This window comes from Dromaius novaehollandiae, chromosome W (genome assembly GCF_036370855.1).
Source record: "Dromaius novaehollandiae isolate bDroNov1 chromosome W, bDroNov1.hap1, whole genome shotgun sequence".
Lineage (NCBI taxonomy): Eukaryota > Metazoa > Chordata > Aves > Casuariiformes > Dromaiidae > Dromaius > Dromaius novaehollandiae.
The window spans coordinates 28,211,195-28,227,447 of NC_088130.1; the positions used below are offsets into that span (position 1 = coordinate 28,211,195).

General features: G+C 36.6%; 1 protein-coding gene across 1 annotated transcript in view; it reads right to left on the minus strand.

The window, feature by feature from the left end:
* LOC112985811 (small conductance calcium-activated potassium channel protein 2) overlaps positions 1-16,253 on the minus strand; it is a 300,767-nt gene that overhangs the window by 53,751 nt on the left and 230,763 nt on the right. The window contains exon 12 of the mRNA XM_064500467.1: positions 5,359-5,777. Within this exon, the coding sequence (XP_064356537.1) occupies positions 5,359-5,777 (419 nt within the window). The remainder of the gene's footprint in view (positions 1-5,358; positions 5,778-16,253) is intronic.

Below are 16,253 nucleotides of genomic sequence, written 5' to 3' on the forward strand. Positions count from 1 at the left end.
TTTGATAAAATATCTGATGTCTATTGGTAAATTTTCAGTCAAAAAGGATAATTTCACAGTTACATCTGGTTTTATTTATGAATTGCTTTGAGGTGTAAATATTATAAAAGAATGACATAACATTTACAGTCAATCTATATTGACTCTGCAAAATCAGGAACTACGATGAAACTGGAAAGCAGAGTTGTTTGATCATTTGTAGCACAGGGCCAGAGCAAGTCAAGGCGATACTAGGGCATATTTGATCACCGTGGTGTAGGACATTTAACAGTTACTTTTACAACCACTGGAGAAACCTGACTGCAAGTAGCAGATTTTGGTTTCAGTCAAACCAAGCGAAATTAAAGAACTGTGTTAAATGGACAGTACTGTCAATATGCAAACATTATTTTATCTGTTGAGAGTGATCAGAAATATTAGCTAGAAAAAGGAAAAAAATGATAGGTCATTGCTTCTGAGCTTTTGGGGCTAAAAATAGGTTTAAAACTAAATACCTAAACGCGGCTTTCTAAAAACTGCTACTACAAATCTCTGCACTGGCATTGCGGAGACTGCTGAAGACAGTTTGCAGTGTGGGTTTTTTCATGCAGTGTAACAATTTCAGATAAGGCCCTCAAGCCAACCAAAGAAGCCAAACATGTAACACGAGGAAATCAGATAGCTAGGGAAAGTTTTTTCTGCATGAATTACAACTGAGAATCTCACTGCATCCATCTGCTTGTATCGAATGAATCCTTAGCATTTGCCTAGCAGTTGTCATCTGTGAGCTGCTTATTGAAAGCCTTGAGAGGGCATCATATTTCTAAAAGTTAAGACAAATTTATTTGTAGAAAACACGAACGAACACTGAGCACTAAAGACTTTCACCTTCACAAATACAGAGTTGTCTTGTTTGTTTGTTTGTTAAATCAAGGACAGAATACAGAGCAAAAACTGAATGGAGGAAAAACGCTGACTAAACAAACTGCTCAATCTGAACTGACTTCATTGCCAAAAGTTAGACAGAAGTACAAACAGAACCAAAATTGGTGCCAAAAATGTGCTCTCTGGGGAAGCAGAAAATCCAGCTCTGTTCTCAGTTCTGCTACTGTAAATCCACAGTAACTCCTGGCATGTGATATGAGCTGTTGTGGACACACCACAGTGTAGTGTGGGCAAACACGGCTCACGTTGCCCTGATACACAGCGTACATTAGGGCCACGTTTGCATCCAGAATGCTAGGTTCTTTTTTTCTTTGCTTAGAAAAAGTAAGAGAACAACAACAGCAACTCCCGTCTATACAATCTGGAAAGGCATATTAATCCTCACAGCAGAGGCAGGTCTGCTTCAAAAGAGTAAAGTAAATCTGTCAGGCTTTTAAATGACACAATACTATGCACATTGCATAAACTTTTAACTTTTTTTGAGAAACATTTCTATTTTATCTGCTAAAATCAACTAACTGCTGTGCCCAGATCTATTTCAGTAACAAGATCATTAGGAGAGACCATGGTAAGTAATTCACTTACAGGGCTCATGATTCATGTACAGAAGTAACACATTTACAAGCACTCTAGACCATGTGCCTCAGGGATGTTATGAACGCAAACATCTATTGAGTTAGGCCTAATAAAAAATTTAGAGTTTCATTATGAAGCCCACGTATGATTGACAGCAATATACTGATGCTGACAGTTAAACGGCTGCTATTCAAACCTATGTAATGTAATCTTCCCCTCAAAATAGACATAAAAACCTAAATAAAAAAAAAAGCAAGAGTTTCTGGCACTGTATATACAGCAACCCTTCAGTGCTTTCCCCACCTTTTCCTCACAAGCTCCCTTGGCCAGATGACTCTGGAGCCTTAGCAACCATTCTGTGCTCAGCGTACACTAGCTGCCCACTGTCATCGTCTGCACCACAGTCTGCCCTCACCAATGACCTTAAACTGCAGTCCCGGAAAATACCCTGCTCACCAACACAAAGTGTCACACGCTATAATTAGCTTTCTGGGAGCTAACAATAAAGCCATTAAGGCACTGAGAAAGACACATGCCCTGCCTTAGTTCAGCGTACCTCAGCTTACAGACCATTACAGCAGGGAAGCCTGTGTTCAGCACAACGCAGGGGAGTGAACTGGCCTGCTGAGGACCCATAGCCTGTCTCTGCGCAGCTTTCTGGGGAGAGATGGATGACGATGCTCCTTCACATCACCTTGCTCACTACGAAAAGCATTGCTTCCAAATCTCCTTCCATTCACAGGACAGCAATTTTTTTTTCAGTGAAACATCTCCTGATTTCAAATAGCCCAACAGTTTCAAAGTCATGCTGTCATTCAGCAGCAGTGGCTTCTGCTGAGAATCTGTGTCTTCCCAGTAAGGACACTACCTACTGCGACTAACCCCCATCTTCAAAAACAGCTGGAATAGGATGAGACTGTTAATCGTATTCCATAATTTTAATATTTTAATCTATTAAACCTTATCTCCATCATTTTGTTCTAATTTGGATGGCCAGCAAACTGCTTTAATAACAAGCAGTAATACTAAAACCACTAATGCAAAGCTTTGTGTAAAACCCCTACATAATTCTTAATGAGCTTGGTGCTAGAGTGATTCTGAGAACTCTTTATACTTAAGACCATTAACTTTCATGTAAATTCCCCCTCATCAAAAAAAAGCCACCAAACTGCTGACTAAGTCCTAATTTCTGCTAAATGTAGCAAAATATATTAGGGTTCCACATATATATACTGTTAAGTGGAACTCTTTCTAAAGGTAACATTTATTTTTTGAATCATTTTGTGTATATAAAATAGTCTATTCCATCAACTAAAGATTCCCTCTAGTCATAATTAAAAAAAAATCAACTTAAGCACAGATGAAAGAAATGTATTTAATTTCTGTAAACTAAACTTCAGCTATGGAGGAAAACAAACCCATTAAGATCCCAGGGGACATTCCCTGAGCCCGATAACCTACACAGCACAGAATGGATTCAGTGGCCTTTTCCATGAAAAATGGCTATCATAGCTATCTAGAGCTATACAAAAATGGAAATTTATTTAGAGCACTTCAGAGGGCAGAATGACAAAAGCTTTCCATTGTGCGGGGCTTGGGGTTTTGTGTGTGTGTGAGGGGGATGTTAAATGAACTTCTCTGTGGGGTAAGGACCTACATGTTTTCAGTGGACTAATAGTAACTAGGAGCTAGAACCAGTATCATTCACTCAGAATATTTATATATCCCCTCTAGGGAAAAGCTGAGGCAAAGCGTGCATAAAATTGGGTGTGCAACTAGCAAGAATGACAGGAGTATCTAACTCCTAAAGCCAAAACCTATCTCTTTTAGTGTTTTAGAAGTGTAAAATTAATATTGTTAAATGTTAAGGCACATGACCTTTGATTGGACTCCACTGACAGAAGGTAATTATACTAGGGACATATTAATCCAGCACTCAGTTCTATATTTAACTTGCTTTTAGTTTAGTTTAGTTTAGTTTTTAAAGAGTCAGTGGTTATCCAGCTTACCATCCCAAGCCTTACACTTCAAGAACAGCAAATCTAATTTGAAATGTGCAATATCTGCCACTAGTTCAGCAAAGTTCACTGTACCTGACTGCACAACTAAGCTTCTTCCCAAGGATCACATTGAGGCACAAGTGCCTCGGTTCTTGTTCAATAATTTTCACTGTGAGAGACACAAGCTTTATATGTTCATTTTGAACATGCATTAAAAAGTTAGTAATACAATGAATTTTTAATGAAGAGATTATTTCATAATAATAAAATATTACAAATTATTAACCAGTGATATATAAAATAGTGATGGGAATGGATGCTGAAGTTACTCAGAACCACTTAACAAGTGATAATTTGGGAAATTCCTGAGTAGACAAATTTTGTTGAAAGAAAACTGATGGGAACAGAAGTGAAAAATGTGAGACAAAGAGAAGGGGTTTAGCAGAAGTTTGTTACAGCTGAAGCCTGTTCAAATTTCTATTACAAGAACATCGTATTAAAATATAACTATTATAGACTAATTTGATATCTGGAATGTTCTACCTGCTCCAAAAATGGGGAATATTTTGAAACTAAAATATGCTACTGTTAACATGGCATTTTCAGAACGTACTCAAATGATTAGCCTTGCCATAACATGATGGAACTACATTGACACAGGCATCTACTGTAACAAACTATATTCCACAATTTGGGGGATATTAACAATAAAAGAAGCAAGGTCAAGATGATCTCTATATTCAGTTTATAAGATCAGCTATTTTTTTCTGTAACAAATGGAGAAGTAAGGCAATGAGTAACTTCCAAAAGTAACCTGACCATAACAGTTGGCTTGCATTTTAACTGCTGACCTAAATCAGCTAACTGTCACAAGTAACTCCTCTGAACTGTTTCCAGAATGAGCAAAACAGTGAAAGGAAGAGGAAAAACAAAATGATAACAACCAACAGCGGACATCCCTTAAATATGTTGAAGAAGGTCTTCTAGCTTAAGTAAGTAGAAATTCAACTGGATCAACTGGACAGAAATTCAGTGGATCTGAGAGCTGCCCCAGGCATTAAATCTTCCACAAAGAACCAGCCTGTTTCCTTCAAGTTAGCCTGTTTCACACAGCGAACATTCCCAAGCAGTCCTGTCCAACCAAAAGTTACCTGCTCATTTCTTTTTTGTTGAAGGTATGCTTGAGAAACTCAGTTTCAAGGTGTCAGCACTGGTATCCATATGTTCTGCACCTACACTGAAGTTTGGGGGAGGGGGAAGTTTGAAAACTAGGTGAAATGAATGAAAATCTGTTTCTCAAATGCACTTTTTCTATCTTTAGGGAAAGAAAAAAAAATAGTTACATCATTGTAACTTCTGCTTCTTCCTGTTTTTTGATCTTGACTACTCCCCAACATTTTTGCACTTTCATTTTTTATAAGGGACCATAAAACTACATTTTCCATTGAAATTTTCCGTGGCTATTTCATCTGCATTACTCTCAATTAAATTAGCTCACAAACAACAAAAATGAAAGCTGATATCAACGTAGAGTATCAACAACTATTGTTAAAGACATGTTATGGCATCTGTCCCTTTTTAGCAAACATATATAAAGTTTGATCAAAACATCGAAATCAAGTTGCAATGCTACAGTAAATGTTGTGGCACAACTCTTTTTAGAAAAGTTCTTCAGATTAAAAGGTGAAGCACTCCTGACAATCTGTTGTCAAGCCACCCAGCACTCAACACGAGTGCTGCATGAAGGACCTGCAAGCTCCATTCCATTAAATATTCAGGTCACCTCAATATAAAACCAAAGAAGCAAAACAAGAGAGAAAAATAGAAAGAACGAACCAACCAAACAAAACAACCTTACCTTTCACAAGCTCGGACAGTCCATGCAGCAATTATCCATAATGAGATACTAAAAACCAACAGTACAGTTCCTGGGCATATTGTCATTAAAGTCTTCATAACAAAACGGGTATTGAAGTTTATCTTATTTAATGCTCCAATGCTTCTAGATGAGGCATCAGTGAAAAGTTTGCTATGCAACAGCATAACTCTGGCAATAAGATATAGTCTTAAGAACATTGGTATAGATAAAATAATATCCACATCAGCTGTTGTTGTGGATGGAGCGTAAGAAAAGGCGAGCCGGGCTGTCCATGTGAATGTATAGTTCCCAGGTATGGGATGTATAGCACACACCAGTATTTCCAAGCAGATAAAGAAAATACGCTCATAAGTCATGGCTATTCTCCAGTCATCTGCTCCATTGTCCACCATGAACAACTGAAATAATAAAATATAAAGTTAACTTTAGTACGTCATTAACAAACCTTGTTATTATTCCATTTAAAAAAAACATAGCTTTCAGAGCTGCTAATGACCACTAAAAATAAAAGAAATATGCCATTTCAGCAAAGGACCATGAAGTGAAACACAATTTTGGCCAAGCCAAAAAGAATTTTTTCACTTTTTTTTTAAAACTGCATATAAAACTGAATTTCCACATACTATTTACTAAGAATTTCTCATAATCCTGTGTAATTGTGATTTCTTATTAAAAAAAGAAAAGAACTCTCTACCAATTAAGCCTTTTCCCTTCAAGATCAATTGGTTATTCAAAGTTCGGAAAACTGAGAAAAAATTAAGAAAGTGTTTTCAGGATGGAGATTTAAATTACAAATTGAAACTACTTTTTAAGGTACAATGTTTAGTTTTATTTAAAGCATACCCACGCTCCAGCCAGGACAAGATTATAGCTTCAGTAGAAATATCCAAGCTTTCTTCCAACTTGTAACTTCAGGTACCAATATAGGTCAATGCAGGCTACAAAACCATTCAAAAATTATCTAAAAGGTTAACTCATTGAAAATTAGTTCACCTGTAGCTCTACTGCTGGCAATACCTGAACTAGCTGTTATAAAGCTAGGTTGAGCATGTTTAAATGAATGGTAGTCACACCTTCAAAAATTAAAAATAAAAATAAAAAGCATAAGCCTACATATACCAGAGTAGTCCCAGACAGCCAGGTGATTCTATGACTTGCTGAAAACTAAATGCGCTTGTAAGTCCTTACATGATCAAGGGCTTCAGTTTACCATCCAGGAATGAAAGTAACCAAACATTTCACACTGTTTAGTAAATGTTGTTCCTGAAGGTTTACTAAGTAAATAATCGAGTATTTGTCATTAGCAGAGAGCAGGGGTATGCAAGAAGCTGCAAATAAGCTACTTTCGGGGGGGGGGGGGGGGCAGAGAAAAGAAAAGAAAAGGAAAAAAAGGAAAACAACCCATAATACAAAGAACACATAAATTCAGGAGCAGAAGGCTGACCCACTACTACAGTTGTGGTCTGAATTTAGGTGAGGCTGTTCAGTAGGTAGTAGTAGATTACTCAAAATCCAAAAGCAATTCAAGGGCTGAGGAAAAATACCCAAAGAATGCCCTCCTCAACATAAGAAAAGTATTTCCAGCATGCTACACACCATATAATGGGCCAAACAATTCCTCATCTGCATTACTCTTTGTGCCTCTTCATATTCTGAGAGTTTATAAATAAAAGCCTGAACTCTCTGTATATGTGCTTTAGAGACAGCAAACACATTCTACATCTTCCTGCCAATACATTCAGTTTGTTTTTCAGAAAAATGCTCCAGTCTTTTGTTTAAGAAAGTGATGACCATAAATTAACTTTCTGGTAGTTCAACTGACTCTATAACCTAAGAGAAAGAAAGAAGTTAACCACAATATGAAAACAAACCAAACCAAAATAAATTCTTGTATTTGTGGACCTGTTTTTCACCCCTTCGTGTTTTCTCTCTACCTCAGGTATAGTTCTTACCTCCACTGCAATACTATTAAAGCCAAAGAAACATAAACAGTGTTGAATTAAGAAAAAGAAACATACTCAATGAATTCAATGTATGCAACATTAGCACATCCACTTTATTTTACTTGTGGTCTTTCTGAAGACTTTGTATGCTAGGCACAAAAATTAAACAGATACTGGTAGGAAGGCCAATCTCTCTCTTTAGTTATTTGTTCATTACCAAAAAAGAGTTGTGTTTGCACTTACTAAATGTACTATTTGATATAAAGAGCCAAACTTTCAAAATACAATGAGGCTCAAGTGCATTTGGTTCTTATGAATAGCCCGTAAATGCTGTCAGTCACATCACGGAAATGGTCAAACAGCTATACAGAGGTCCAGGTATTTAAAGCACTCATGATACAGATGAATAGTATCAGCTTAACTGGAGAGGAGGTACATAATACCAAATCCCTCAATTGCTGTGTGGTTTTCTGAAGAAATGAGTAAGTGAACAACACAGCTAAACATTTCAGTTCTCAGATATATTCCAAATGCACGTTAGGTCAGCAGTGTTTTACAATACTTTTTGAAGTTGCACAATTGCTGAAAAAGCAATAATCTTTTGTCCTCTCTTTCTACCTACCATCCTCACAGATTTCAATACGAATACTGCATGCAGAAAGGCAGCTGAAGAAAAATGATGCTTTAAGTACTGATTCAATTTAAAAAAATGAGAATAGAAGAATGTTGAGTTAAACTTAAACATTAAAATTTGATCTTACAATTTTCATAGAAGAAAACGTTATTTAATCACCTTGGTTTTTTTTAAACTTTAAGACTTCATTATGGAATATATACTTGAGAACATATTCACTTGTCAGCAGAAGAAATCCCAATGCACTGCAAAGAAAGAAGTTTCTTGGTAGTGTTAAGTGGAATATGTTATGTTTGTAGACGCGGAAAATCCCTATCAACTTCTCTTGACCTCAGTGATGCCAATTGCTTCTAAGAAAAATAATATTTGAAAGTGATAATACCTTTGGCTGTCACATAACAAGATTTAGGAGGTGAAAACATGAAAGGTAGAAAGCATTAGAAGCCACAGAGGACCACAGATCCACTACAAACATTTTTGTTTCCCAAAAATATTAACATTTCCAAATCATACTTATGAGGTGAATTTCCACACAAATCTGCGTCTCCAGAATCAAACAATGAAATGTGTGAATACCAAACATTCTGGAACAAATACGGGCCTCTAAATTAGGCTGTGGGTAACAATTAAAATAGAAAGTACTGAAAATACATAGGAATTAGTACAGGATTTCACGTACATTTTATATACCTGCAATTATGCAACCTAAAAAAATGCAATTCTTCATTTTTAATTTTGAAAATGCAGTGATATTTGTGCATGTCTGCTTGCTTGACTATGTGTATTTACTATTCAGAAAGCACGGAAGGAAAATGAGAGAAGGAGACAAGTAACAGCTGAATAGCAAAATGTTAAGGATACACATATACCCTCTGCTGCTGTATATATACATATATACCCTCTGTTATAGTAACCACGTATTAATTTCAAGATACTACTCCCCATTTCAATGGTGAATGATGCTAGTAATAAAGAGAGAACATGCTCTTCCCATAGAACTGAATCCCACAGCCTACACAGGAGGCCAAACTCCATTCAAAGCCAAAGACGTTATGCCTGATAAAACCTTTTAAATTTCTCACATTAAAGTTCAGTGTTAGACTAATAATTTGCTGTTTCATGTCAGTGCTCTTCAAAGCATCTTCTAATAAAGAACTATCATATACTTTTACTAAATCTGCACTCTACAAGATAAATTAAGAAAAGTTATTTTCATTGAAATTATATAATGCATTCCCAACATGTGGAGAAACACGAGACGTGTGTCAGTCTTAAACAACAAACAAACCTGATGTTTCTATTGCCACACAGTATAAATGTAAAAATAAATAGTATATCATAGATATTTATATAGGTGTGCATATATTTACATAACAACATTTTGTATTAAATTCATATAACACCAGATTAAAAACGAGAAACAAATTCAGAGTAGATAGATTGCACACAGTGACAACTTAGATCACAGACTCCCTGAAGTTCTTTAAAACAGAAGTAGAGAAGTTAATGTTGTAAATGATTCATGTATCAAAACAAATTCATACCAGGCTATAAGAGCATGCTGGTGGATGCAGAGCAAAGGAAATTGTCCAGTTTCTAAGCATGCCTCTACAATCCAGGTAAAAAAACAAATGTGAAAATAATAGCACTACTCGGCTCTAAGACTGTGAGGGTATGTTAACACAGAAACACAAAGGAAGCAATAAATGATAAAGTAGCATCAGCGGCACTGCTAGAGGCATTCCTTGCAGAAAGACAATGAATTGCACTCACGAAGGCAGTGTGGCAATCATTTCATTTAAAAATCCAGATTTCAAGCAGTTAAATATTGGAGATACTTTAACCTTCTAAACCAGAACTATCAAACAAGCAAGCCAAATATAGCAACTGTGGCTGCTGAGCTACAGGACTTTTTGACCAAACTTTTTTCTATAGTTTGTAGTCCCAAAAATGTCACTTATACAATCAAAAACAGCACTATAGTAGTCAGAGAGGAAGAAGGTATTGCTCTCATCTCACTACTACAGTCAAGTTATGTCCCCACCTCTTTCCATTAAGTACAAATGATTGAAAACTATTTGGCAGTTGGAAATAGAGATCTTAAGCCTTTAACACTATTTCCCCAGAATAAAAGATGAAAAAGACCTCTTCCATTATTATCACATGGCCTGTAAGTTATTCAAAAGCCTGTCCCAGACCTTGGAGCGCCTGCAGGAACTCGTGAAGGTTACTGGACTCCAAACCCCGAATACAATCCCACAGAGCAGAGTAGTTAATGAGTTTAAGTCCTGAGGCATCAAACACCTTTTGCACGCAAGCACAGAAGGCAAAGAATAATGTATTTCACAAAACTACATGTAAGGTTGGCTAATTTGTATTTTCTAGAATGCTTCCCACATCCACAAACTTCACATCCATGTGTGCTTTTGAGTAAGTAAACTCAAAATATACCCATTGAAGACAGCATTAAACCTGACCATTATCTTCAGGAAAACATATGTAACTGAGGCTCTGACCACTTAACAGTCTTTGTGTACCATATTTTCAAAAGTGCAGCATCAAAAATTGCTCATTAAAATATATCCAAAGAATACATCATAATTACTTTGCAGGGCACACACACACAGAGGAATGTAACCACAACCACCTCGATAAACATGTATGCGTTATTCAACAAACTTACCAGGTTTGCCCATGTCTTTTTTAATCCCTGTCCCTCAGGTCATTACAAAAAAACTAGCCCAAATATTCTATGAGAATGATTTGGGTTATTTTTTTTAAACAAAGAGAAGACATTTATGATCATGTAAACAAACAAACAAACAAATTCCGCATGCCCATATTTTCCTTCTGTTTTAAGTAAGATACAGACAGCATTCTTTTTTCCTTTCTCTCTCCAAAGATATTCTAGGGCATTGCTCAGTATTTTTAAATGCTACAGGCCAGACTTTCAACTTTATCGTTCATCTCAGATGACTATGAGGTGTCTTAACCCTTGACAGCCTACAATGCCAAGGAATTGCACTCGGCAATTGCTGGGATATATGGATTTTCCATGCATGTAGTTCTCCCTGTATATTTGTGCTTCAGGGACCCAAAGCGTCTAAGATGCTCCTAAAACGACAATCCTTTCTATTCAGCAACACTTTATGCAGGAGATAGTGTCAAGAAGTGAAATCCAAAGGCTCCAAAGGAAAAAAGGATGTTCTTAGATATCTAGATTTCTTCCCCAGTGCAATGGAGAAGAAACCCCTGAGGAAAGCATAATTATATAATGGACTAAGAAATCCTCACAAGCTTATGAATTTATAACATGATCGAAAGAATTTGATAATGAGCTTATTATTATTAATAGAAAGAACTGGTTTTGACCAAAAAGATAATAGTTAAGCCCAAAACAAAAGATCTTTACCTTTTCATTATTAAAAAGGTATTTCATGAGGCAATTTCCTATTTTAATTTAGTTCAGACTCTTGCTAGAACAATCACACTTGAGCCTCCTCACATTTGTAACCATGGGAGATATTTAGTTATATGAACTTTTATGAACCTTTAAACCAAATCAGTTCCAGAAATAAAAGTCCACTGCCCAGGGTTACCATATTCATCTGAGATACTTAGTAGATCCATCAGCAAGTGACTGAAGTAAACATACTGAATAAAGAGTTCTTTCAAAGTCAGTATCTGCTACAGGTATTTCTCCATTTTAATAATATTCTTCATTTAACAGTTATTCTATTCTTAAGTAGATTCAGACCCCATTCTCTCCAGCAGGGTAAAACACAGTAAGTTCCTTAAGTTACCATATTTGGAAAGCTTCCATCCAGTACAAACAGTTCCCAAAAGCTCTTGTGACTGGGTTTGACAGTCAAAAACGTCCTGCAAGCTGATGAAGAAGGAGCATTACTTAAACCTCTGAATAGGATATCGAGCATAAGTGCAGGAAGAATAATAAAGTAAGAGCAGTTTAGGTAGAACTCCTGTTCTTTTCCTTCTCACAAAGATGCAAAACAGGAGGAAATGGGACCAGTGAACTAAAAAACTATTTTTCTTGTTTTATACTATGTGTTGTTCTGTTATTTAAAACATAAGGAAGAAATAAAAAAAGAAAAGTAAAAGAAGTGTATGTTATTACAAAACAGATATGTTTACTAGCAAATACACTGGCTGATCCAGAGCTATCCAGAGTAGCTGCTCCATACAACTGACAGAGGTGGAGTAAAAAACATACACACCTTTAAAACCATACTTCTGTTCCGAGGAATTTAAGGACAGAGCAGGTTACTTGCCTGTAGCAAGCCTTTAGGAAACACTTCAACCAAGCTTCTTAAATACAACTTGTGCAGAACCCAACTCCCATTTGCTGCCTCTCCACACTACTCCCTACTTCTACCTGGCCTGTTCTGGCTCACTCCCACCTCTAAGAGAAGAGACTGTAAAAGGACATTAGCTATGCCAGCTTTATTACACCTGAAAGCCAAAGTTGCAAATAATTTGCACTTTCACAAATATAAGCAGCAAATGACTGCACTGAACAAATTTAAACCAAAAAAAAATTCCAAAAGAAAATATCTATTTAAAAACATTTGCTGGTCTTTTAGGTGGCTTTCTGTAACTGGTATGCTAATCTTGGCAGTACTAGTATGGAAGCATTGGTCAGATTCCAGAGTTAGGGATGAATTTCATTTTGCACTGAAGCAGCAATTCCAAAACTTTGTGTCTGAAGGACACAGCACATCTTCCCACAAAATAACAGTACTATTTTACAGAACTGATTTTTAGAATAGATCCTGTAAGAAACCTAGTGTTCTCTGTCATATTTCTTCCCCAATTCAAGTATCTCAGACATAAAATAACTCTGATTCTACAATCTTCTTGTAGAAGCAAAAGTCACTGAGAACCATCTACAATTCAATATTTTTGTGTGTTAATTTTAAATCATCATTTTACAATTTTTCATTTGGATTTGTTTTTCTTCATTCAGTACTAAAAATAATTTGTTCTACAGATCACTGCATGATGAACTGCCATCTCCCAAAACGGCTGCCATCTGCCACTGTTCCCAATGTGAAAGAAGCCTCACTCTCTTCAGGGAAGATCAGCTTCATTACAACTGGGAAAACTGAAACCAATTAGAAAAAGGATGTATTTACTGAAGAAATTGGCAATATTTTTGCAAGGAAATAGATGAAACACAAGTTAAAGGAAGAAACACCGAATCTGAAGCTAGATAAAATGAGTTCATTCATTCATTTTGCCAAAGGAGTACCCCTGTGACTCTAGACCTAGGAACTTATTCTAAAAAAAAGACTGATACCAACACATCATATACGCAAGAACCTTCCTTCCGAGTTCCTCCTTTAGTGTTTATGTATGACTTATTGGGGGAAGTTTGCATGCTTTTTTTTTAAGCTGGATTTTATTTAACTGGTGATGGGTGAACACACATCAGTACCATAGGAAATATTAGGTCCCTGTAATGTGTCTACCATCTCATAAACACAGTTAAATTGGGAACTTAATTTAAGGTTATACTTAAAATAACTCCAAATACAGAAATGTAAAATCTAAGCATTTAAGCGTTGTCCTAAAGCAGCACCATTTAAATAAGGTAAACGTCTTGGGCAGCAAGAGAAGTAGAGTGGGGTTAGGCACACTTGTGTATTTAAAAATCTACATAAACTCCATCATGCTTTGATCCTGACTGTATAGCCGCAGTCCTGCAAGCACTGCCTCTATAATGCATGCTGTCAGGCAACACTGGGGAGGGAGCAGCAAAAAAGCAACCATTTAGTATCTGTTATCTCCTTGAGGCCTAAAGTGGGCTTCTGGCTAAACCATATAGCAGATAAAAGAGTCTTCATACTTTTTCAAAGATTAAGTGAAAATATCTTTTGGAGAGGTAACTTTCAATATCAGGTTGAATAAACATGGACACAAGTGATGCATTGCTTTAGAGGTAAAAGAGTTCCACTTGATGACTACCAGTTATGGCTGAGGCTGCTCCATTAGCACAAGTGACTTAACTGAGCCACCTGGGTTCGCTGAGGAATTCTCATGCATAACAAAACAAAAATCCCAGCATATTCCATCAAACACTTCCCCTGGCGTACACCCTTCTTGAGGCTGCCCTGTTACTATCTGAATTTTACAGCTTCATCAAATTTGTCTGGTTTACAGAAACTCTCTCAAGTAAAAGATGCTCTGTCTACCCTCAAAGTTACTGGGGTTTTTTTTTGTTTTTTGTTTTTTTTTTTTTTAAGTCTGCAAACCAAATAAATGAGTTTGAACTGAGCGCTGCCAACCCCACCATCTTCCATGACTTACAGATAAAACTGCTTTCCAAAAATGTTTTAGAAAGCTTTATTTTCACAACTATGTCCAATGGGGCAGTCCAGGTCAGCAAAAGCCTTATGTCCAGCAGTGAACATAGGACAACACTAGCCACAACACATCTACAAAAGTCACAGGTGAAACATAAGAATTATTAATTCTGGATGAGCTAACTGACATCTCTTATCAGAGGCCAGATATAAAAAACTGTTCATCTTTTTTTTATTTTGCTTCTAAGTGCCAAATGGTAGGAGAAAAGAATGGCCTGCCAGCTCCCGACCACACTGCTAAATTTCTCATCTGGCTTTGCTGCAACCCTATTCTGTTGCTGGGAGGCAGACAAATGTCTATTCATACATGGCTGCAAATAAAGATGGATAATCAAACATTATCCTATCTCACAACCAAATCTGGAATGTAGAGTGGCCATGGGTAATCTTCTTTCAAAAAAACTTTTTTTCCACATCTTGCCATTAGACTATGTTACAAGTATTTGGAAACTGAACTGGAAATAGCTCTGGCCAAGCACAGATCTATGCTACTGTGTAAGGACGTCAGAATTTTAAGCTATAACTTTGCATAAATCACAACAGAATGGAAATTGTCTTGTACCATACAGCCCAAAACTGAATGAGAACAAAAACAGGGAACTTTCTGTGAATCCACTTTACCCCATGATACCATTCCGATGAGGATCATATTTTGTAGTAGAAGTCATGGAGCACCTTTTCAGATCTGGATGGATGAAAACAACTCCTATGTCAGCCCATTCCTTATGCAAAGCCCAAGAACAATGCTTGGGCAGTATCCTACAATCAAACAAATAGATGCAGCCACAGTCTGGCTGTAGTAGCTACACAGCCAAAACAGAATTTAGAGCCACACGAGCAAGCAGGAGAAAGAAAGAACAGGTACAGAGCCTCCTTAACTTTTTCATAAATCCATGTCCAGTCAAGAATTTTCAAGTCTCCTTGAAAAGAATTTTTATTAATAACAAACTTTGATGTGAGAGGGCTTGAAAGATCAAACCCCTAGCATATCATGAAGACGATCTAAATTAAAACACTCCAAAAATCCCACTAATTTAGACACTTTCACAAATATGAGTTTTTCTTGGAAGTCATATTTTGTCAAAACACACCTCAAATGTGCACAGCTGATGTAAAAAAATAATAACTAATGGTATGTAGAAATTCATCGACAACACTTTTGATGCAAACTTCAGTAATAACCTAGGTGCTATCAGTGAATGATCAGTGATGGCTATTATTAATCACATTTATTATTTGTTTCAGCTGAGAAACAACTTACCATGTGGTGTCTAGACACATATGAACATCCCAGTCTTTCTCCAGTTTCCCAGACTGAAAGCAGAGTTCTATGCACGCAGGTTTTACAGGTGCAATGGTACAGGCTGAATCAAAGCTACTATGCGATTTTTGTTGTTGTTTTTAATTAAAGATATGCCTCATTCCCTGGCTGCAGCAGATCGTATTCTTAAAAGCATAATGATTTGTCTCAAAACAACAAATAACATTCATAGGCTGGGGTGAATCTTTGTATCTGTTAAGAGACTGAAGTTGAAATATTGGTTCACAACACATTATTCTAGTGAAAGACCCTACTGTCAGAGGTTGGGGTAGGGCAGATGGAAATGACTGCATACACCCGCAGTAATGTTACATGAAAGAAGTTGTGGTGCTATGAAAGCTGGAATAAACAATTGTAATAAGAACAAAATACTTCAAAAGATCCTTAACAATCTGATTAGGATATATTGTTGAGCACAGCATTCATTTTACATTGCATCATCTGGGAACGTCAGCTGTTCTTGAAAATTATAGGCATAGATGGTTGACAAGAACAGCATTTTATTTATGTGAAATATGACTGGTCTCAGCATAAGACTATGAGCTAGGCAAGCCTGAGCTTCAAATGTAGAGATGAAGCCATTCCCAGATTAC